The sequence below is a fragment of the Tetrao urogallus genome, assembly GCF_951394365.1.
Source record: "Tetrao urogallus genome assembly, chromosome: 2".
NCBI classification, from domain to species: domain Eukaryota; kingdom Metazoa; phylum Chordata; class Aves; order Galliformes; family Phasianidae; genus Tetrao; species Tetrao urogallus.
In genome coordinates, this window is record NC_136814.1 from 53,212,457 (window position 1) to 53,237,733 (window position 25,277).

Below are 25,277 nucleotides of genomic sequence, written 5' to 3' on the forward strand. Positions count from 1 at the left end.
CCAAATAATTATAGCTGAACATTTTATCCCCACACCTGGGATATATTCAAAGGCCATTAAAATTGGCTTGCCTCCAGCCTTGACAGAGATCTCATCAGGAGGATTCTGATTTAACAACATGTATATATACATATTCATATGTACACAGACAAAGAAGCTGCTCTTTCAGTTAGAAAAGAAAGTAATTTCGTCACAGAATGAATTCTATAAAAAGATATGTAATAAAGTTGAAATACCCATAAAATAACTATTACTAAAGCAAAGCTTTCGTCAATAAGCCTCCAAAACTTTAAATGAAGAAAATGGCTTCACGAAGTGGTAGTCTAGGTTTCCACAGTGCGGACACTGCTGGACGTTGCTGTATTCGGAGAAATACTGCATGCCAATCCGTACATCTATTACTGGCTTCCCACAGTGCTTACAGTTCAGTCGAGCCTTAAGAAAAAAAAAAAAAAAAAAGAAAGAAAAAACAAGAAAAACATTTTTGAAATAACCAGATTCACTTCCATTCCTCACCTCAGCAAGAGACACACTGCCCTGGCCTCTGGCAGTTAACAGCTTCAGTCAGGAAACCTGCAGCCATGGCACCTGCCAGTAAGGACATAGTTCACCCAGACCAGTAAATTACAGGCATGCAGATTTTTTTCCACATGAAATAGCATCTATAGCCCATAGAGTCTAGAACTCAAATATCATCCACTGTGACTGACAGGTGGTTTAGAGTTTCAAAGCTCATATATGCATAGAGCTGCTTAGTGTTGGTTCACCTCAGAACAAATTCATGTCCTTGGCATATGAAGTGCTGTCTCAATAAATCACAAAAGCAGCCCTTAAGTGAGGAGGGAAACTTCACATGCGTGCCATGCAATCCTTACCCTAGAGCTCTCACTGTGTCTTTTTAGGTTTACATTCTGATCTCTCCATGAGATGTATCAGCACTTTAATCTTTTAGTTTAACAATCTAGTCTTTCTGGTTTGACAAACGTATAACTCAATTTACTTTATCAGTATGGCACAGTATTTTATCACTTTAAATATCTACTTAAACATTTATAATACACACCAGGTTACATAAACTGTAGGTCACTTAAAGCTTTTGTCACTTTTAAAACTATTTTACAAAACCCAACTGAGGCAGGACCAACATTAACTGAATAGATAGGAGAAACAATTAAAATTAAAGGGTAAGGGCTGGCAGAGCTATTCATGATCAGTATGAAAAACAACAAAAAAAAGTTTTCAGGAGACATCTAGCAGAGAAAATAAGCTCATTTCCTGTACAGAAAGCTCAGCAGGCAATACAAAAACACTCAGGAGAAATGGAGACTTAAGAATCACAAAGGAGGTGAAGAGTAAAGATGACAAGCAGCGAGGGCCTGATACATACCACAGCTTAACCCCTTAGACCTACATGCCAGTGAGAGCTTCAGCTCTTCATTGAAAAGAACAAATGATTTTCTGTATCATCTTTGACTTAATGTATTTTCTTGGGAGGAGGAAGAAATTATTGAAGTACTACTGCTGTTGAGACAAGACTCAAGAAGAAAGAAAACAAAGTCCTCAGATATCTGCCCTGCTTGAAATGCAGAAATTGTAAGAAATACAGTCTAATAGGGAATGGATTTACAGTATTTTCTTTTAAGAAGTGTGCTTTTTCCTCTTGCTACAGTTCAGCCCATCAGCTAGCTGCAAGCAACCTGACAGTGGCTGTAGTTCATTATCTTACAAGCACATTCATGGAGTACAATTAAATATTTTGAAATAAGGTACGCAATTATTCAAAACAGAAATCAGAAAGGCAATTCAGAGTTAAATTATACACAATATTTAAATGTCATTCCTCTGTATGCCCAAAATCATCTGTAACAATCGTGGTGAAACAATAATATGTATCAGCCAGCAATCACACACACTGAAGCTAATGGTTTTATATTCAGTTCTATTACTTACCTTGTACTGTCACACTGTCCATTAATCATACAATTAAGATTCATGTATAATGAGACCTTAATTCTTGTCTTGCACGTTCAATAGAAGCAATTCAGATTTAAATTTCCTCTATTTTACTGAACTAGCAAGTAGCATCAATGTTTTATAACTGAAAATCCCCATTTTAAAATAGCTAAAATCTCAAGAAGCACAAAAAATGAGGCAATGTCTTAAGTTAAATCAATATATATAACTGATATAATATATATTACACCAATATAATCAATGTCATTTTTTTCCAGTTCCAGGAACTCCACTTGTCCTCTCAGCATTAGTAGAAATGTTAAATTTAAAATTAAATTCAGTTCCACATACTGGAAAAACTATATTGCAGTTGTCTCTTGTATTGCCACATCTTTAAGGCCAGGGGTAGTCTTCCTTTTGAGCCTCCCTCAGAAACTGCTTGGAACTCTGCAGTAGTAAGAAACAAAGACACTGCAAAGCTCTGTGAAAAACATCCACAACACCATGAAGTGGTGGAATGCAAACATCTTGGCAAGCACCTGCTCTAAGTCAGTGACAAATCCTGCCTGTTTGAAGGCAATGGCTGGTTTTGGTTTCATGGGTATGGCCACTAAGCAATCATTACATTAGCTTTTGTCTGGCTCTACAACTACCTCCACAACAAAACTGCTGAGTTTCCACTCCTCAGAAAGGAAGATCTCTTGGATGCTGATGGTCCTGCTGCTTCAGGTACGTGTTTACTTTGGACTAACCTGAAGCCTTGACTCCTTCCTACCAAAAGCATAAATTAGGTGAGCATTTAATGAAAGTTAAGCTTCTTCAGGCTGTGGCAGGATACCATCAACACAGTCAGTCACAGAAAAGATTAAGGAGAGATGGGTATCTCTATGCACAAAGACTCTTTATACCTTTCAATTTTCCTGGCTTTTTTACTACATTTATCTTAGGATAAAACAACCCTCAAGCAACTAGAAACTTGAATCCACAGATCACCTGCTAAACAATGTTCAAGTATTACTAGAATTGTATATGATACCACAGATACCACTTCCTAGTGATCATCCCAAGCATCAGCTTTAATTGTGAATGCATTTTATGGGGATTTATATGAAACAAACAAAATATAACAAGCACTGTCCACTGACCATTACATTAGCTTTTGTCTAGCTATAGGCCTTTGTACTCCGTAAGTTAAGATCGAGGGACAGAGACTCAGTCAGCTTTCTTGTACTGCACTCATAGGCTGCAAAAGAAGGGTGAAGGAAGGGATGGAAAAGAGAAACACAAACCTTTATTATCGTTAGTGGAATTTCACCTTAGGAGTCTTACGTACGATACTGACCTGACAACAAGGAGATGCTGCCAGAATATCATAGGTATACATAGTTCCCAGTTGATGCCAGCTTCCATCCCATCGGGACTTGCACTTAATGCAGATAATTTTGTGAACCCCTTCTAAGCAGTCTACACAAACAGCATAGAGATGCATAAGCCTTCCTGTGGACAGGAAACACACTTCTTAAGGAGACTGTAACAGAAGATTAAAACAGACATTTCCCACAATGTGTTATTTGCCCTTTAGTGATACAAATCATACCTTATTAAAATCTTAATTTCAAAAAGAGTGAAAGATAAGCAAAAAAAAGTGTTTCTGTATGGAAAATACTGAATGACTGAAGATATTTACCATAGGCATGAAACTCAGGAAAAAGTCAACACTGCCCATTTCTGATCCCCTTGTTCCTCTATGTGCTATAGACTTTAGCAAAATACTTTATAAAAGTTGCCTAAACCAAACGAGCAGATGCCAGGTTATTAAGCTATATGATCAGCTGCAGTTTTTCCAACAAGAAGACTGTGCCTTAGCTACATCCCCACCTGACACAGAAAGCGTAGAAGTGTTGAAGCTTTTTAGCAAGCTGGGTAAAGGCTCATTTAACAGCTTGCCAAAATCTTCCAGCAAGCAGAGAACTCAGGAACTAATCTTCCTTGTGGGAAAAAAGCAACAACCAGATGAGCAACTTTCTTTTCTGTACATTTTCCTGACAATTCATTGATAGTAAACATTACATATTACACAGATTTTAACATGCCATACAAACCTATGTTTCAAGCTCTATCACAAACTTAAGCTCCATATACACAATAACTTTCAAAAACTGATTTATACTGCCTTCCAAAAAAATCAACAGATTCAGATTTTAAAACAAAGTATCTTCTCCGCACAAATGTCACTGAACACAACAATGCAAAATCCAAGATGTGAGCTTCACTACAAAAAAGACATTGAGGCCCTGGAACATGTCCAGAGAAGAGCAATGAAACTGGTGAGGGGTCTGGAGCACAAGTCTTACGAGGAGCGCCTGAGGGAGCTGGGACTGTTCAGTCTGGAGAAGAGGAGGCTCAGGGGAGACCTCATGGCACTCTACAACTGCCTGAAGGAGGTTGTGATGAGGAGGGGTTTGGCCTCTTCTCCCAGGCAACAAACAGGATCTGAGGAAATGGCCGCAGGTTGTGCCAGAGGAGGTTTAGGTTAGACATAAGGAAGAACTTTTTCTCTCAAAGAGTGGTCAGGCACTGCAATGGCTGCCCAGGGAGGTGGTGGAGTCGCCATCCCTGGCAGTGTGTTCAACAGGCGTCTGGATGAGGAGCAATGAGATGTGGTTTAGTGCTTGTGGTAGCAATGGTAGTGAGAGGGTGGTTGGACTAAATCATCTTGCAGGTTGTTTCCAACCCTGTGATTCTACGATTCTTCCCACAAAACAAAAAGCCTTACGCAAATTACAAAGATCTCAAATCTACATAGGTCTGATTTGCAGGGACTGATTCCATCTGCAGTTTAGTAGTGGACTTACACAGGGTATTAATTCTGTAATATATCACATTTTGCACAGCTACACAAGAAAAAGTTAAGAAGTAATGCAGTTACAAATCAAATACAAAACAAGACTGACTGCATACAGACAGTGCTTTGTTGGACTGCAATTTGTGCTCATTAGCATCAAAGCACTGGACACATCACAGTTTGTAATTTAAAGAGCAACTTGTGCCTTTTCTACATAAGTGAAATAAAATATTAACAAGATATGATTTGTTCATACCAGACACTTTAAAATTAATGGATTACTTTTAAATTGTTCTATTTTTAAATCAACTACTCTAGAAAAAATGAAAAGGAAAACCAGATTCTTCTTAAAATATAAATACACAAAAAAAATTGTTGGTATGAGCTGGTAAATTGAGTTCCTCCAGAGTGTTCAGCTTCAGAAAATGTAATAAGCTCTGTTCCTCGAGATTGGTGACTTTCAAGTAACTCCATGCCCTAAAGCTTTCTGTTGCAAAGGAGGACAAATAGTTTTCGTCATCTTAAGTTCTGCTTCTGCGTATTACAATGCTGAATTTCCCCACCACTTAATTTTCAGGATCCTACAGAGTACTTCCTATGCTATAGGAAATGAGACTCTTGGTATCTTAAACATGCATGAAATAAAGAAGTGATTTTCTTTACTGAAGAGAAAATAACACCCTGGAACAGTACCTTGCAAGCATAATCTCATTGCAAAGCTGAGAACAGTAGTTCTGATAATAAACCACTTTACCCAGGATAACGAGGTAAAATTTTTAACAATTAATTAGTCACAGCATTTTGTCTGAATATGTTTTTCAGGTGTACCATCAAATGGGCGAGGAGCAATTAATGAAAAAAAAAAAACAAAACCAAACAAAAAACACTCTTGGCAGAGTTTCATTCCTAGTGGCAAACAAGTTAACAAGTGACAAGTTCCACTCTTTCTAAACCAGCTATTAGGACTGATTGTGCATGCCTCCTCACAACAGCCAATAAGCAGTTATCTCACAGAGGTATATCCTGTTCATCTTGCAGATTTTTCAACTTCTAAGTTTTCCTATCACTTTTTCCCTTTAAAGTATATTAGGTAAGACAGAAATGATAATATTAGCATGAATACAGGTCAGTGACTTAGCACACAGTGATTTAAATAAAGAAAACAATACAAAGTTTGCTGAGCAAAGGAACATTATTATATAACAGATATTATGGCCATGCATGAGATATAACAAATTTAACAAAAGGAGAGCAAGTGCTAAAATGCCTCCTGCTACTGCATTCCCATTACACTTTTCAACACAGAACTTCATGTTTTTGAGCACTAAACTAACTCTGACTTGTGTTAGCCACACTGGCTGCCAGCAGACGGCAGGACAGATGTGTTTTGACCCTATCACTCAGTTTGAGACATACTTTTCGGGAAGAGCTGAAGCTCATCCCAATCCATGTTTGTTTACTTCTCTGGGAGGAGAAAAACAACACATGCCTTGGCCCTGGCTCAGCACAGAGCTGGGACACGGTCAGGGTGCTGACCAAAGAGGCGGGAATTTGAAACAACATCTAAATCCCTCACTACTCCATCAGCACTTCTTCCCAGAACGATAAAAGCTTATTTTCACTATGTCCAACCTCTCCAGGCCACATAAATTGTCCAGGCCTGCACTAATACAGGCTAGACTACAGTCTTTGCCACGCAAAAAAATACTGTCTCCAATAAAACGAAACTGATATTCTCTAGTCTGAAAGCAGACAAGAGACATAGCTGGCAGTACAAATACGCCTTCCTTCCATGCCACAGCACAGCATGCTGAAATGTATGCTGTTGATGTATGTCTTGGAGGAAAACTCACAACATATAAATCAGTACACACACACTGCAATAAGGTGGCTGAGAAAATCTTTCTACAGTCTATCTAGTAACCTGGTAAGATATCTCCTGGTTGTAAACAAATCACAAGGCATGGATCTTTCTACACAGTATTTGTTTTTTGTAATTCCTGCCAAGAATTTCAACCTGACCCACGCTGTAATTTGAACGTGCTTCCAAGCCTTAGAGTACAACTCAAAAATGCTGAATCAGAATGAAAATTTAAAATGGGGAGTGGGGTATGGAAAGCAGTCCCACCACCAAATGAAACCTAGCATGACGGACAGACAACCTGTACCTTGAAGGTGACAGGGAACATCATATTCAATTTCATCGTGTCTCGATGGGCTAAGAAATAGGGTTCCATCCACCAGCGGAAACTGTTCAAACACTGGCAATGCCCTGTGGCACAGTGCACAGTTCACAACATTCCTGTGGCTGGCACTAAGAGCAGCAAGAATAAACTTCCGCAGGTCCTCCCCTTGGCCCACCTGGGCATCATCTTCCATTCGCACATGAAAAGTATTCAATTTATGCCTGGGTATGTGAGTGAGAAGCTCGGATAGGTCAAGCCTTCTCAAAAACTGCACGGGGGCATCAAAGTGTCCCGACCGATGTGCTTGCAAACCAGCTGCCCCATAATCAAAGTGCGCATTCCTGAACATTCCCCCTCCAGCCATGTTCTTCTTGTGTGGCTCCAGGTGGATGGCATTCTTTAGAAACTCTCCTAAGTATCGTGATGAGCGGGGGCCGCTGAAGTGGGTGGGGGCGAGGATCGAGTAGCCGGTTGGTGGGGACTGCCCAGGAGAGACGCAGGGGGAGCGAACGGCATAGCTGCCACCAATAACATTCTTCTCTTGGGAGTTCTGTCTGTCCACTGAATGCCTTCGCTGGATGTCATGACTTAAGCCCTTTTGCGGCTTGCTGGCTGGCCTGCCCTTTTTGGCCTCTTCTGCTGATTCCACCATAGACCTCCCTGTGCTCTTCTCTAACACTGATTTCTTCTTCTTGTCATCCTGCATTCGTTTCACCTGGTACCAGTCAGTGTCCTTCTTCAAATGACCCTGCCCGCACCGACAGGAGCAGAAGCGAAAAGCGAGGTCGTATCCCTTCTTTGTCCACATGTTCTGGCGACACTGCTTCTCATTCCAGCTCCTTGCTCTGCCGATGCAATTGAACTGGACAAGAATGCTGCTTTCCCACTCATAGAAGCACTGAAGGTGCATCCAGGTGCTGTAAGGGCAGTGCTCGTTGTTGCATATAACCTTCTGGTAGTCATCCTTCTCAAGGTCCACTGGCCTTCCAAAGCTACAGATCAATGGAGTAGCACAAGGGGCTTCTGTGGAACAAAAGCAGACACATTAATAATGTAGGCTGCTTGCGGCCTGTTCATCACACTGCTAGTTTAAATGCTGTGCCAAATACAAATGTGATTCTCACTCATGTTCCACATTATGAAAGAGCCTACAAGCGTGAGTTCTGGGTCAGAACAGAAACAGTCCCTGACAGAACAAAAAAAAAAAAAAAAAGGAAATGGAAGAAACTATAGAAAGAAAAGCAACAACTGTAAGGAAGCAGACAATACAAATAGTTCAGTATTCAAAGACAAAGAACCTCAGAAGCATTAACCCTCCTCAAAGGCTCTGTAGACATCACTGCATAAGCAAGCTTTAAGGAGAAAGCTTTGTGAATGTTTCTGGAGGACTTCTTTGAAGTCTGAGAAGCAACACAGAAAAAACACACAGAGATGCTGGTTTGAAAAATAAGAAGGTAATACAGACGGACTTTGCAGTCACAAGAAAGCCATAAACTGATCTTTTCTTCAGGAATGAGCAAGATAGAGGGGATAGGGAAGCAAACAGGAAACAGAGAACTCTGAACAGCAAGACAAACAGCTCATGTTTCCTGTACGGAAAGGAAAGCCTTCATTACATCTTCAGGCAAACAGAGGATATACTGCCATTACTGATCTACTTGACAGCTAAATTTCACAAACCAAACAGTTAGCAACACAGGCTGGTTAAAAAGCCAAATGTCACATGGTCTTTTATCAGCAAAGCAGCAGCCTTTGCTATATTCTTGAGTAAAGGATAGAGTATTTCAATTCTTTCCCTGTAATAGTATCAAATACACAGATGTTCTGTATTTATGACCAATGTTTTCCCCTCCCTCACCCAAATACCACAGGCTATGGAATACTCCAATTACCGTCTGCACAGTTGCAGCTGGAAAGCAAGAAATTTTCATGTTGAGTTTCCACTGAATCTGAATTGAGTCTAATCATGAAGTCTTTGGATGCTGAGTCAAATATGACATAAATCTGTTTTGTTTTGGTTTGGTTTTTTATTAAACTTCCTACTTCAGCAAAAGAAACACCATTCCAGCAGGGCTGGCAGGCTGCCTTTTTACCTCTGCTCTACTGAATTCAAGTAATTGCAGGCTTCTTTAGGTCTTCCCCATTCAAGTGCTGCCTCATCTAGCACGAACCAACACAGCAGACTCCCTGGATCTCCCAAATCCCAGTCAGAGCCCAAGGACTTGCAATGAAGATGTACCATACCTCATCACGACAGCCTGCTGCAGACTCACTGTTTTTCCCTAGGATTTCTACTTAATAAGCCAGGAAAAAAAAAATATATATATATACATACACATATATATGTTTGCACTGTCTTTAATCCAGCTCTTGTCACTGCTAGCCTGAATAATGTAACATAATTTGCACAGGGGTGATGGGTTTTTTGCAGTTACATTCACTTTTACTTTCAAAAAGACACAGTACCCATAATCACCTGCCACACAGCAGCAATACATAAAACATTTTGCAACAACAGGTCATTGGCATGCTAGTGGTTTTGCCCCTTTGTAGACTCTTGCTAGAAGCAAACATAACACCTTCAAGGTAACCTTCATAAAATTCATCATCACTGAAGATCTTCAGACTTATTTACACAGAACACATGGGCACAAAGGACAAGATTTTCCCAAGCTCTTCCCTGGAACAAGCAACATCCTACATATTGCTTCTCTGCCTCAAACACCTGAAACAGCACAGATTCAAGGAGAATTTGCTTCAATACCTTTCCTTCAGGGACTGAAATATGAACTGCAACAAGGGCACATTTTGGAGAACATTCTTCTGAAGCAGAAAAAGCCTTCTTCAGTCATAAAAAGGAAAAGAAGGCAGATGACCAAATTGGAGAGAACAGTGCTAGATAAGAGGAGCATCCCCTCAGGTCTCTTTAGGAGTTCCTTCTACACAGGTGACATTCTTCCCCCACTGGTTCTCTTAGGTGTCCACTAAGAACATACAGGCTTTAGGTTATCACTTGAGAGCCATGGATTTCACTGGCAAACAGTGACTGATTGTTCTCCATGTTTTTTACTCCATATTATTGAATATAAGGACAGAGGCTAAGAGCAAAAGGAAACTATAACTTACCTGCTCTCAATCAAACCCTGTGAGGCTACCAACACCAATTTTCTTATATTCTCACAGAGTGTCACCTTTGATTCAAGTCACACCAAGCATCTCTGCAAAGTTTTTCTTCATTGTCAGTCACTCTTTTATCATATTTAGGAACTGACAGCATAGTTTGCAATTACAGCATCTGATGCAGTTTATCTCAGAAAAAAAAAACAACAGATAAAGTGAGACCAATGAAGGCAAATCATTGTGTGCAGCAAGATGCAAGAAGTACCACCACAGACACCTTTCACACATTTTCCTACATTTACCTATTCTAGTATGAATTCTTATATACCACTGCCAGAATGCAAGAAGAAAGGACATGCCAGCAATTTACTTATGGTCCCCCTGTGATCCAGAGAGTAAATGTTCTAACAGCTGCACACGTAATTATAGCTGACAGCCAGGAACATAACTGCACAGACATGTCTAGAGATCTCCAGTTAAGACCATACACTTGTTCTTCCATACTGGTAACACTAATTGACTAGAAAATAAAGGTATTTCACTAATGAGACTTTAAACATGGTTCAGGTTTCAGATGAAAAAGTACATGATCATTAACTCTCTACAAAGTTTACTGCCTCTTCACGATGTGGACAAAAATTGAAATCAATAAAGGAAGTGTCTGAAATACAGAAAAAAAAAATCAAAGCAGCCTGTGTGTTCAGCAGAATGTACCCATAATTATTTGATTATAAACATGTTCTGTATGTCTACAGACTCTTAAAGGTGATTTTCAACAGATTTTTCTTCTTTTCAATAGTCTGGACCTGCATGTTCCAGGACTGTGGAATGTGATCTTCTCCAGCTATTCCTTGAGAACTTAGATACCAGATTAACTGCGACTTTCCCAACTAATCTAACTATGAGGAAGAAAAAGATTTCTGTTTTTGACAGTGATGTCCTTTTTTTTTTTTTTTTTTTTTTTTCTTATTTACCTTAATCAGATGACAGCATCTAATTAGATTTTAGACATTTTCTTATCTGATCTACCTACTCAGTGTAAATTGGCCGCACATCAATCATCACAGCAGTAGCAGGTTTAGGACAGCTGTAAGGCAGCAAGAGAGCAAACAAAATTCTTTTCCCACACAAAAGACTCAATTGTTAAATAGTGGCACTGAGATTTCTCTGGAAAACATTACCAAGAGGAGAAGCTACTCCTTACAAACCTCTTCTGGGAACTCATGTGAAATTTCACTGGCATCCCTGCGGGAGCACAGGAAAGACTAGAAAAACCAGCAGGTCTCTACCACATGGCCACACTCCTGCAGCACAGCAGCATTAGACAAGTCATCTGCTCACATTTTTTTTTGCTGCTTTCATTGACAGAAGTTTCTTGTTACAAAGTCTACTGATTTTGAGGCATTGATAAACATGGTGAAGCATTTCCACAACAACCTGCAGCATTTACTCTGGCTAATGAAAGCTGTTTCAGCATTAAGCCCTAACACTTCTGTGGTACCAGCATAGTTAAGAAGACAGAAATCTCCACTCACTGAAGAGTGTACAAAAAGGATTGAGCCAATACTCAGTTCAGTCTAATATTACAAGTCTCATCAGGTCTATCTGAGCAAAACAGACTTAAGGACAAAATATCCCCTCAAACTTCTCTTTATCAATGTTTCCATCCAAACACAGTCATGCCATATGTTTCTAGATAAAAAATAAATGAGCAACGGAAAGAAAAGAAACTTTTTTGTGAACTTTACCAGTTCACAGCAATGGCTGTGCCACATAAGCAAGAATGCCAGCATTCAGATTACTTAGTATGAGAGCCACACTAGCAATTGTGAACAGACCTTCTCATCAATTCGCACTCTCTAGAGTGCTTTACATTATTTCATCATTTTCCAAATGAGACAAAGGACTTATTACAGAATTACAAAACCAAACATTCTTGTAATCAAACCCTTCTATTTCCCATTAATTAGGAATGTATTTCAAGACTGTTCATCAAAAAGACTGACATAAGATTCAGTATGCTTGTGTTCTACTGTAGCAGTACTGTAGTTACTATCAAGAGATACTCACAAAAAAGGGAGTAAATTGAATTTCCGGTGAGCCAAACTATCCATCCATATCTGCAGACCCAAGCTGGTTTGTCACCTGACTATAAACTGATTCCAAGAATCTAATATGCCATCAGACTTCTAGTTTCCAAAGTTAAAAACAAAAAAAAAAAACCCCAAAAAAACAGGAAAAATGAAAGACTAACAGGTATCAGAGAAGCATCCACTCTTCTGAAAGAAAGCCTACTGACTATAAAAGTATCTCTATTTTACCTTTCGGTTTCAAGATGTTTCTCGTAGCCTAAGAGAAGAAAACAAGACAGCAGGTAGTTTTGTGCAGCAGAAGAGCTTTGGTGTGTAGACCCATGTGCACAGCTGTAATGGGCAGGCTGCTGATTTGGAACTACTGCTGCACACTGACTCTTTCAAGAATTTATGGTTCCACATAAAAAAGAAATGTTTTCTCATATTCCACTATAGTGATTTTCATCAGTAATTCTGAATGTAGTTTTAAAGGGAAGCTCATAAATATCCTCTAAAATAGAAATAGTATGTAATGATTCTGAGTAAATATACATCTGGGCAAAGATCGCTCACTGTTTAAACAAGATTATATTTTTGACAGAACTACCATAAAATTAATTTTTCTTTCAAAAACAAGAACATGATGGAAGATTGCAAGGAAGCTATCTGGTTTGGGCATTTGGCTTTTTCTCAGTTTTTCCATTCAGGTTTAAATACAAGTAGAATTCAGGAACAGAAACAAATGAGATCAATCTCCTTCAGCATAAATCACATTTACCTGTTTCTACACACACAAAAAAAGAAAGACTTTAAGACAGTATATGAAGCCCACTCTTCCCTTTTCGTGACACAAATGAAAGCAGCAGAACATCCGTCTCAGGAACTTCTCTCTGATGAAGTAAATGGAGGAGAATGTTGTTTACTTCTGTTTACACACCCATCAGAAAAGCAAAGATGCAACCAGCAAGCCAAATGCCATGACTCCACGGCTTCGGTTTCGTGACTGTTCTCATTTGTTCTAAACCCTAAGTGAGGGTGCCTAAAGCAAAATTAGCTCTTTCCTCCATGTTCCTACATCATCCATTGTGCAAGCACCAGAGGTTTTCAGTCAGAGAACAGAAACAGATAATTATTTCCTGTACTAGCCAGCGTAGGTTTCAGCTCACCACACAGACATAGGACTGTCAGTAAAGCTCAAAGAATAATACTAAGAAAGCAAGGCTAGGTGCAGAGGAAGTAGAAGCGAGGTTCTGAAAGAGGCAGCCCTACTGTCATCTTAAAGCAACTGTGAGAAGACAGTAGGTTGTTATGGATCTGGAAACAGAAACGTTTAAAATAAAAAAAGCTAAGGTCTCAGCACTGATTTAGCTGCCAGATGCCTACTACTGGTTGCTACCTACTATTTGATCTGCTACCACTCTAGTATCTCACCACATATGCCAAGGACGCTGTACTTGCCAGTACATTACCTAGGCCAGAAAAGGTACCTATGCAACACGTATGTTGCACTTGAACCTTTACTACCACTTTTGCATGGACAGCATTCCCTTCCCAGACTTACACTGACAAAACCTGTTCACTCTGCCAACTTCAACTAGACATGTGTTATTTCTGCGGAAGGCTACTCCCACCAACCATTTCCATGAATCTTCACTATTTCCTCTACCATCAGGATAGCTTTATTTTAAATTGAAGTCAGACGATACTACCATGCTAAGACTGTAATGCAACTGGAAAAAAAGAAAAACAAAAACAAAATTATTAATTGTCCTGTGTGTTTGCTTTGTAAACACCAGAATACAGTTCGATATGTAAAAGATTGCCAAGAAGTGATAACACAGTATTGCCATATACTCATTGCATAATGAGTTAAATAGCATAAACCATATAGCATTGCAGAAGTAATCAGTTACCTTCCTAGGAGACCAAACGGAACAGGAAGAATACAATGGGAAAAAGCGTTTCATAAGTGGATCTAAAAAGGCAGTCATGGATGTTCATTGAAGCAACAATAACTAACAGCAGACAAACACTGATAATACTCGATGATGACTATCCAAAACTTCTGGCAATCTATGCAGACTGATGAAGATTAGTTTGCAGCCATACTCTAGAAGGAAGGGGAAGAAACAGGACAGCAGTACCTTCTAAACCACCCAAAATGTAGGCTTCTTTTGAGACTCCCTGTAACACCCTTGAAAAGAAAAGCCAGCATCAGAAGTTCATCTTCAACAAGCAATGCAGGAGAACAGCCCAGACTGACTTGACCCCTGGTGCAAACCCACCAGCCTCGCTCCCTAAGAGCCACTGACTCCAGATCAGCCCTCATCACAATGGGAGTCTGGCTCAAAGCTTTCCACAGCTAATCACTTGCATGCTGTCACTTAAGTGCTGAGCTGGGAGTTGAATCTTACCCTCAAGAGCCAAGTAGCAGTGGTCAATATTTACACTTGGAAGGGACTTAAAGAGATCAAAACTCTACCTGGCAGTTTATCCAATATGCAAGATGTCAGGAGCTCTACTATGTGAGTAGTCACATGAGGTGACCACTCTTCACAAGGGAAGACCTGGGATGATCTAAAGTTGCTAAACTCTGACTCACCCAGAAATTCAGATGAGAGTCCTGGAGGGCTCAGCAGCACTAGAACCATCTACACATATTTCACTTACGCTGACTTCATACTTGCCCTCAAAGGCGTCTCTTCCCCAGAAAAGCTGAAAGAAGCTTACCAGCTACATAGCAGTGGGAATGTGCAATGGAAATCATGAAGGCATACCTGTCATGTTGACGCCTTCTAACCTGAAGCCCTGCCAGAACAAATGCTTGTTTATGAAATCAATGATTAGCACATGACACAAAGTTGGTACTGTTTGTGGCTCTCAATCAATCTCCTACACCCCATTCAGTCATCACCTCAACAAAGTAAGTCAGAAAGTCAAGAGCAAAACTGTACATACTAAGGAGGGGAGGCACCTACATGAGCACAGAAGTTTTGCAGTTTGCTTACACAGCAGCCACTGGTGCTCCAGGCTGGATCAACTGCCAACACAGCTGGTGATAAAATCTTACAGAAATCATCAACATCTACGTTGTTGTCATTCTCTAGTCAAAATAGCCAGCTTATTTCCATTCAGAATCTGTCATCAAAACACAAAGAACAACGACCCCATCACTTGGCCTTTCGTTCAGAATGTACAGAACTTCCCTGCATAGGAATCCTTCCCTGACTTGCTGTATATACTTAAACCAGGTAAAAACATCACTAGTTCACCATATCAGGCAGAACAAACTCATGCCTCTACTTCTATCAGCATGACAATTAATGTCAATGTATTCCTTTAACTGTCACATTAATTCTGAATTGACATCACCAGGCCAAATAAGGATTTTTACAGAGACCTCTACCATGGTGACTGCAGAGATTGGAGACTGTCTCAGGACTGGTGGGCATCAGTATGCTCTGAACCTTGGTTGTGGTTTTGTCCATACATTAATCATTATCACAGCAAAGCATTTCTACCATTAAATTCTCTTACTGTAGCCTTCTAATGAACTATAATATCCAGAAATGTTACAATAAACTAACTCAGGTGTCTCAAAAATATCCTTATATCTAACAAATTCTAATAACTACAGCAGATTCCAATTCACCTGCCTTAGCAAGTTTCCAGTAGTAAATTCTAACTCATGCTGAGAATAAATGAATAAATGCAATATGACAAACAAAGGTGTCCTAAATCACTGTAGGTTTCCTAAATCACTCTTTGAAGTAAACATGGTGGACCCAATTTGCTCAGAATAAAAGCCAGTTAGCCATGAGACCCCGCTCAAACGCACAAGAAAAAGAACAGTAAAAAGAGAAAAGGTTGAATCAAATGGTATCTGCACATTTTTTTTAGTTTCAAGTCTAAAGGTGTTTGTATCATTGGTCTACACTTTCCAAGTTTCAATACAACAATATTTTTATTTTCCACGTGAAAGGCTAAAGAAGCTGGTATAAACTCGATGGGAAGCTGGAGATGAAGCCGCCCTGGCTGCAACAACTAGCATCTCTGCAAGACAACATCTCCTGAGGTTGAAGCTGTCGGTTCCAATACATGTCTCTCCCACTATGCTGTGTTGGCTTCCAGCCCCGCCTCTGGGCCATCTCTGGCATCTGTGCAGCACACGGAGGCCTCAACTGTACACTGCTCCCAAAATGCTTATCTGTAGCACAGAAGCAGAGCGGGGAATACCAGGCATACTCAACAGCTGGGCTCTGACTGAAGCTACCTCTTCTCACAGCAAGCATTCAAGACAGGAACAGCAGCAATATCCCACTCAAGCCCTGGCAGGAGGACTGAAAGACTCTGCCATTGCAAAAGAGAAAGATAAAGGTTAGAACGCTCTCAAGATAAATGTCACAGAAGTCTACCAGGAAGTGCCAGCACTCCACTCAAAATCCTGCAAGCTTTCAAAATGGAATTATCCACTCCAGTGACAAGGTTACTGCTTCAAGAGGCCTGTTTGAAATTATCTGAATTTCTGTGAAAACTGTTTAAAGAAAGCCCATGCCTTACTTATGCTGTTCTAATTCAGATACCTTGAAAATTAGCTGGATTATTTTTCCCTGAGCTAGATGCAAGGTTTATCACTATTTTTTCCACACACATGCTGTAGCAAGAGAAGCAGAGAATCAGAATCACAGAATGGTTGAAAAGGACCTCAAAGATCATCTAGTTTCAATCCCCCTGTCATGGACAGGGTCACTAGCCACCAGAGCAGGTTGCCCACAGTCACATCCAGCCTGGCCTTGAATGCCTCCAGGGATGGGGCATCCACAACCTCCTTGGGCAACCTGTTCCAGTGCATCACCACCCCTGAGTGAAAAACTTCCTCCTAATGTCTAACCCAGACCTCCTCTGTCTCAGTTTAAAACCATTTCTTCTCATCTTATCGCTATCCACCCTCGTCAACAGCTCTTCTCCCTCCTGTTTATATGCTCCCTTCAAGTACTGCAAGGCCAGAATGAGGTCTCCCCAGAGCCTTCTCTTCTCCAAGCTAAATAAGCCATTCCCCCAAGCTTTCTCCATAGAAGAGATGCTCCAGCCCTCTTAGTGGCTCTCCCCTAGAAATACATCTGCCAGCAATCACGCTACTGTAAAAAAGGATGTGTCAGTATGCAAGGTTCTAAGTGAGGCTGAAGGAAACTTATAAATGTCTCTAAGGACTAGAAACTGATTTGTTGCTGCTTGTTAGATCACTAGGAGGAAAACATGGGATGAGTACAGATAAGGCAAAGCAATCAGTTTGAAAACTGCACTTCCTCATATGGAATCTAACAAACATCAAACCTAACCCCTACTCATGCAAGCACTACACTTGAACCAGTGACTGATCACAACACAAAATGCAGACAGGCCTTGATAACCACTTTGATAGCAAAAAGAACTGTTAAAAAAAATGAAATGTGTGTGCACTTGTTTGTATCAAAGGATATTTATTTCATTCAGCAACACTACAGACATGATCCCATTTGTGAATATCTGCAGAACGTGCTTTGCACTTACCATGAAAGGATGTAACTGCATCATTTTAAAAATTCTAAAGAAAGATGAAAGTCCTTTCAAAACCGATTTGCATTGATACACTGGAATTTGCATTTAATTGATTTCTGCAGTCAGAAGAACTCAATGGAATTAGAAAGAAAAACGGTTTTCCTTAAAGTCTATATGAATTAGATTTTGATACTCGTTGCAACAGAAGAGAACCCCAGTATTCTAGGTGTTTTCAATGGTATCAGTAAGACCCCTGCCTTCAAGCTAAGTACTAACAAGGTTCCAATACAGGGTTTCACTGCAAGGCCAGAATGGAATTATATGTCATATTCAACAGCAAATACTAATACCATACTTAAATATTAAAGCAATTCATGCTCAAAAATACATTTTTAATTGAATATTGCACTGATAAATCTACTGCCTTTCTAGTCATACTTCCAGGATGTAATCTTTTTTTGTAAATCTAACTGGTTGTCCAGTCACAGCTTTCAACACATAAGTCACCGCTGCACTGACTGATTTTCTTCTTCATTCTTTTATTCTATGTTAACATCTTCATATGAAAGTAAATAAAAAACTTACAAACTTGTAAAATCCAGATAAAGAGTATGCAAAAGAACAGCAAGCCATTTTAAAGTCAGGTCACTATGGTTAAGTTCTCTAGGAATCTTACATGAGTATGAAGATATTAAGATACAGTTTTTAAGCTTCTTGGATTACTCTTTATTTGAGAAATTAAAAACATTCAACTCAATGGAGTACTGTGGGTGCCACAATATAAGGACATAAAACCATTAGAGAGCATCCAAAGGAGAGCCACAAAGATGGTGAAAGGTCTGGAGGGCAAAGTGTACGAAGAGTGGCTGTGATCCTTGGGTGTGCTCAGCACAGAGCAGAGAGCCCTCATGGTGGCTGCAGCTCCTCACAGGGAGCAGAGGGGCAGCGCTGAGCTCTGCTCTCTGTGACAGTGACAGGGCCCAACAAAACGGCATGGAGCTGTCAGGGGAGGGTCAGCTGGGGGTTAGGAAACAGTTCTTCATCAGAGGGTGGTGGGCATGGAACAGGCTGCCCAGGGCAGTGGGCACAGCCCCAAGCTGCCAGGAGTTCAAGATGAGTCTGGACAACACTCTCAGTTTTATAGTCTGATTTTTGGGTAGTGATGTGTGGAGCTTGAAGAAGCACAAGTTGACTTGATAATCCTCATGGGCTCCTTCCAGCTTGGGAGATTCTATGATTGCATAATACCTCTGATTGATGAGAGAAAGCTCTGGTACAGAGTACACTGTACAGAGCCGATGTATACTCCAATACTCCCAGTGCGAGAAGTGAACCTGTTGCAAGAGCATCTAATTTACTAAGAAGGCACATTATGTTGTTCACATACATAGGTTGACACGGAGAACAGACAGCTAACTGCTTCTTTTTGTTATCATTTCTCTTTCTCATTTTCTCATGGTACCAATGCTGGAGAGACCAGAGCGACAAAGATGCAGCAACAAAACAGCAGGATGTTAAGACAGGGACCAAAAAGAGGAGGAAGAGGACTTGGGTCTGCTGGACAATGAGACCAAGAACGGATGCAAAATACAGAAAGTAACTGGAAGAAAGAACTGCATCTGGACACTGGAACAAAGTTTCTGGGATAGAAATCATAAAAGGTAGACTGGCTACTACAAGAAGTGCCCAGAAACAGAAAAGGAATTTGCCACTCAGAACTGCCAGATCCCATGTAAACCCTATAAACTCTCCTCTACTGCTGCTCTGATTGAAGGATCCACCAAATGTCTCAATTCCTCAGGCTATTCATGCCTGCATATGAAGATCACCAACTATTGCTATTGGGAACTCCAGTAATCCACAGGGCTGAAGTCACTGGGACAAAAACTAATGAAGCTGCTGATATAATTTTACATAATCATAGCTCAGATTTTCCAATTTTATCAAGAAAACTAACATAAAAAATTATCTAGAAAAATACTTTTTTTTTTTAAGGAATATCATTCACTCCCTCTAAAGACGGAAAATCTAAGAAATAAGGCTATTGCATCAAATTTCACTTTCATTGTGCATTATTGTAGTTAAATTAGTCCCGACACCCTGACCTGCATCTCATTCAGCATAGAAAATGAACGTCACTTTAGTCACGATTGAGCTATTATATACAGAACTCCTCCTTGCTCTGAAGGAAGGAGTACACGTTTCAGCATGTTACCAGTGAATGGGAACTCTCCATGAAAAGAGGTGAGAAAGCACAGAAAAAGAAGCAAGGGGAGAAGGAGGAATGGAAGGCACAACTGCAGAGCGTGAATGTCCCTTGTGGATTCTATGCCAGTGTCTGCAAAAAAGTTACAGTGCAAGATGGAGAAAAGTCATCATATCTGGTCAGTGGCTACGCTTTCCACCCCCTCAATCCTCACAATCTGAAGCCAGAACCTCAAACTCAGGAGCCAGAGCCCTCCAGAGCAGTTGGACTTCTGAATAGGCATAAAAGAAAACACTACCAAAACCAAACACAAACAGGTGGTGAAAAATGAGCTGATATTCTGTGGGGAAAACAGCACAAAGATCAAAACAAAAGTTAACCCCTTTCCACTGCAAAGCACTGCTGTAACAGCAGCTCTGTGTAACACAGCATTGCTAGTCTTCCCTGCAGAAAGAAGCCCAGAGGAAGTTAAAAATTCTGTTTCATTCCAGCATTTGGACGTTGGGCAAAATCAATACATAGAGCACATAATAAACAATGAAGACTTCAATCTGAGCCACTATCCCTTCCCTGGATGAAACAAGGTCCTGATGTGACTACGTAATTAGTCTGTCATACCAACACCACAATGCCAGGACAAGGTTTGCAGTCTTAATTTTGCAATTATTAAATCTGCTGCTCTCATCTCTCTATACCTGTCACATTAATGAAAAAACAAACAAACAAACAACAGTTTATGTTATTAGAATTATCAACTGCTTTTCCAGGGCAAAGACAGCACAGCGTAGGTGACAGGCAGCACAGGGGCAAGGGATGCAGAAGACCAGTGCTCATGGGCAGCACAAGCCACAGCGGGCAGCTGCTATCTCCCTGGGCAGCAGCACAGGGAGGAGCCTTCCTGCACCCAGCACACTTAATCTGCAACACAGATAATCTCCCATGAATAATCGAGAGTTGACTGCAGACAGCAGAACTCCATTAACCTCACAACTCGCTGCACCAGGCCATGTCCTCACTAAAGTGCTCAGTGACCGATTAACCTCAAGCGCACTGCCCCTCACAAACACCTCAGGACTAGAAACTGGACCCCATAGGCCTCCAAAGGTCTCCAGGCCTACACTGAGATGCTTCATTTCATATTCACGGGTTTTGAAGACACCAGGGAATCTACTAGCATCATCTGATATTTTCAGGTCTGATACTAAGAAAATCTTTTTCTCAAGAAGAGCGGTTGGGCAATGGAACACGCTGCCAGGAAGGTGGTGGTGCAGTCACCATCCCTGGAGGTGTTCAAGAACCGTGTGGATGTGGCACTGATGGACACGGTTAGTGGGCATGGTGGGGATGGGTTGGAGGTTGGACTAGATGATCTTAGTGGTCTTTTTCAACTGTAATGATTCTGTGAATCGCCGCACACAAGAACTGTATACCCAGCTCTGCTGCAGGACAGGAGACGCCTCTTCATTCACCCCTTGGACCAAGCCTTTTCAGTGGTGAGTGGAGACAGAACAAGGGGAAACGGCCGGAAACTGCAAGCATAGGAAGTTCTGCACAAATGTGTGCAAGAACTTCTTTACAGTGAGGTGACGGAGCACTGGAACAGGCTGCCCAGGGACGTGGTGGAGTCTCCTTCTCTGGAGATGTTCAAGACCTGCCTGGATGCCTACCTGTGCGACCTGCTGTAGGGAACCTGCTTTGGCAGGGGGATTGGACTCGATGATCTCTACAGGTCCCTTCCAACCCCTACTATTCTGTGATTCTGTGAAATCTCTGGACGTATCAGTAAGAACGCAATTTACAAAACTTCCAGGTCAGGGTTATCTGATGGGCAGGAGCATAGACAAAATAAAGCTCACAACCACACAGACTCCTCCAACCGCCAGGAGCACCTGAGATGAAAAATCTGACCAGACACAGCAATCCTGACAAACCACAGAGCAGGCGTGTTCATTAGGCACTCCACGTAAATACTGAAGCCAACATCATAGCACTGCTGTGAGGACACAAAAAAATGGACTGGGGTGCCCAGAGAAGAGGATGTTTCTGACCACTGGAATCACAAGGAAGCAAGGAAGGAGAACAAAGCAGCATCTCAGGTTAGGTCTTGGACAGGCAGCTTCAACTTCTTCGGTCGGCTAGCTTAACCAACATCCCAACATCAGGCCATCACCAATAAAGCACACATCCCACCACCAGACTGAAGCCCAAGAAATTATCCAGTTCTTGCTAATCCTTCTGGCTTTTCCCCTTCCTCACTGAGTACAAACAGCCAAAAAAAAAAAAAAAAAAAGGAAAGGAAAAGAAAAGAAAAGAAACTCTAAACATTCTCCGTGACTCTATGGAGAAAGTAATAATCTCATAAAAGTAGTACAGCAAAGGCTTTGTTAGCTAAAGAGACTCGTAATTAATTGCTAACATTCCTAAGGAAAAGTTTCCAGCGATATGTGAGAATTGGACATCTTGAAAACTGCAGTGAGACTCTTGGATCTCCTGCTGGCTAACAGCAGCCAGGCAAAGCTACTGCCAGAAAGCATGAAGCTGTTGTATTCACCCTCCCAGCTTCTTCAGCGCATTGGATGGGAGTAGCTGAAGGCCAGTTTCCAAGGGGAAAAAAAATGTCATTAAGATGAAGGTCTCTACACAGCTTAATGTAAGCGTAAGGGCAGAATGTAGACTCCTTTTTCTGGATTAGCAGAAAGTGCACAGAGATCCCAGCCCACCTCTAGTTCTAGCTCAAAATATCACAGTTTGGAGATTGCGTCCAAACATGAACAGCAAAGCAAACAACCAAAAGAAAAGAAACCTTACCAAAATTCCTCTGAACCAGAAACCAAAGCACCAACCAAGGTCTGCACAGAATGGCTGATAAGAAAATGAAACTTGCAACTATCGCCACAGGACAAATGAAACGCAGCTAAAAAGAAGGGCTTTCATCTTTAATCGTGATGAAGTAAGGTAGGAATTGTTAGGCAGTGGAATTTCCAAACCCTGGAACCCAGGAGCCCTGTCCTCCTAGGCAGTGAAGCCCCCCGCTCTCCTCCAGGCACCTCACGCACACGGACGGGTCACAAGGCAGCCGGGACCGCTCCGAGCCCCGAGCCCCATTCCTCCCGCGCGGAGGGCGGCGCGACGGCGGGCGGCCAGCGGCGAGCTCTGCCGTTCTCCCCGCTGCAGCTTCGGGCGGGCGGCCCTGTGTCTCCCCGCCTTCAGCATCGCCGCGCGGCACCTGCCTGGCCCCCGCCCCGCTGCGGCTCGCACCCTCCCGGCCCTCCAGCCGCAAAGGCCGCGAAGGGCCCGCGGAGCTCAGCCCGGTCCCGCCGCTCCTTCTGCCCTCCTGCCCCTTTCTTCTCCCGCTCCCGCCCGGGCCTGCCGCACCACCTCCTCGCGCCCGGCACTCGCGGCCGCCGCCCGCGCCCCGCTCGGCGGCCGCTCCCTGCTGCCCTCCCGCTCCCCGCCCCGGGCCCTCGCGTCGCCCTCCCGCTCCCTCCCGCCGCCTGCGCCACCGCAGGAGGCCGCGGTGCTCGGGCCGCCGCCCGTCGCTCACCGCTTTTGACATCGCCGGGCGCCGCGCCGCCCGCGGCCGCCGCGCCGCCCGCTCCGCCGCCCGCGCCACCGCCCGCCGACGCCGCTCCGGCTCCGCCGCCCGCCGCGGCCCCGCCGCCTCCCGCCGCCGCGGCGCCGCCGCCTGCCGCCGCCCCGTTCTCTTGCTCGTCGCCGCTGCTGTTGGCGCGCTTGTTCTTCTTGCCCTTGCCGCCCTTCTGGTTCGGCATCGCGGGCCCGGCCGCCGCCGCGGCGGCGCGGGCGGGCGGGCGGCGGCGGCTGCGGAAGGCGCCGCCGCTACCTCCGGCTCATGGCGGGGCCGCGCTGCGCCGCGCCCGCTGTGGGCGGCGGGGCCCGGGGGGGGACGGGGCGGGGAGGACGAAAGGCGTGTCCCGCTCAGCCGCGCCGCCGCCCCGCTTCCTCCTGGAGCAGGCGCTGGCGGCGGCGAGAAGCGGAGCGCGCCCGGGGGGTGGAGGAACGGGGCTGAGCTGGGCTGAGCGTGGCAAGCGGAGCGGGAGGGGCTTGCTGAGAGGGGGGAGCCCCGTTGCCTCTGGCACGGGGGCTGGGTTGGAGGGGAGGTGCGCCCTTCGCAGCCGGGAGGCTGCCGTCGTGGGCCGCGGCGGGCCCCGGCGGGAACGGGAGGGCTGCGAGGCGGGGCCGGTGGCTGCCGGGGTCCGTCTGAATGCTCCCCGCCGGGGCCCCAGCTTCTCCCTGGTCTGCACCGGTGGTGTGGGCGGCCGCACGGCAGCTCCCCTGCAGAGAACAGCTGGGAAACCACCCAGAGGTGCAGAAATATTAAAAATATATATTCAAATAGTGTAGTCTCGTGTTTGGAGGAGGGAACAGGCCTTGCGGCATGATAGCCCTGAGATTCCAGAATTAGTTTCACTATTTTAGGGATGGCTGTGCATGTGACAGGTAGCAGAGGTGAGATGTCAAGTTGGATGGAGACTCAAAGTGCTGTGCTCATGCAGGGCTGGAAGCGGCTGTGCCTTCACAGAGGCTTTGGAAGGGGAGGCTGCCAGATTGCAGGCTTGGTGGGAGGCACTGCAGAAAATGGGTGACAAATATTACCAAGATTTCTGTGCCTAGAGTGGAGAGGTGCTGTCAGCCAGCTGCAAGCAACACTTGCAGCATACTGCTGACTAACAGCAGCTCCTCACTTCAAGTGTCGCCTGCTGATGTGCTCACCTCAGTACCGACAGCTTATCCCACTGGAGAGTGAAAAATACAACCTGTCATGAGAACAGCACACCAGCCGCCAGGCTGCGTGATTATTCTAGCCTCACAAGCTTTTCCTTTCACATAAATTAACTTTTTTTTTCCTTCTGACCCAAATCCTGCAGATTAAGTTTCCATGATTCCCTTCAGGAGGAAGCACCCAGATGTGCAGAATGTGCATTTGTGGAGACATTTACAGCCAGCAGCCGGGGCCTGACCCAGACTGCAAGGAACAACCTATGTGGGCTACATGGGCTGTGGGGTCAACATGGGTAAGCCAAAACCTGCAGGGGAGTGAGGTCTGCCTGATGGGAGGTTCTTGCAGTTTGTAAGTCACTGTGTTTGCCTGAAAGAATTCCCAAATCTGCTCTTACTGGAACATACCTGGCACACCTCATACCTGCAGCTGGTGCCTGAGTTCTCCAGGAAAACCAACCCCTGTATTTCCAAACACCCTTTGAAGCAGCTATTGAATGAAATTTTCCATCGCATGGCCAGTTTCTTTGCCTGCGGACAACAACATTTTAGAGAGGCTTTAAAGCTCTTTCTTGTGTTGGTGGAAACCTGAAGTAATTTGCTTTGCAGTATTTTGTATT

General features: G+C 43.2%; 1 protein-coding gene across 1 annotated transcript; it reads right to left on the minus strand.

Moving 5' to 3' along the window:
• Positions 1-270: 270 nt before the first annotated feature.
• Positions 271-23,690, minus strand: HECA (hdc homolog, cell cycle regulator; the record flags this gene model as incomplete). Its single annotated transcript, XM_079550839.1, has 4 exons — positions 271-435; positions 3,296-3,450; positions 6,967-8,007; positions 23,465-23,690. 4 exons carry the CDS (start codon positions 23,688-23,690, stop codon positions 271-273), a joined length of 1,587 nt encoding a protein of 528 aa, XP_079406965.1.
• Between the last annotated feature and the right edge of the window lie 1,587 nt (positions 23,691-25,277).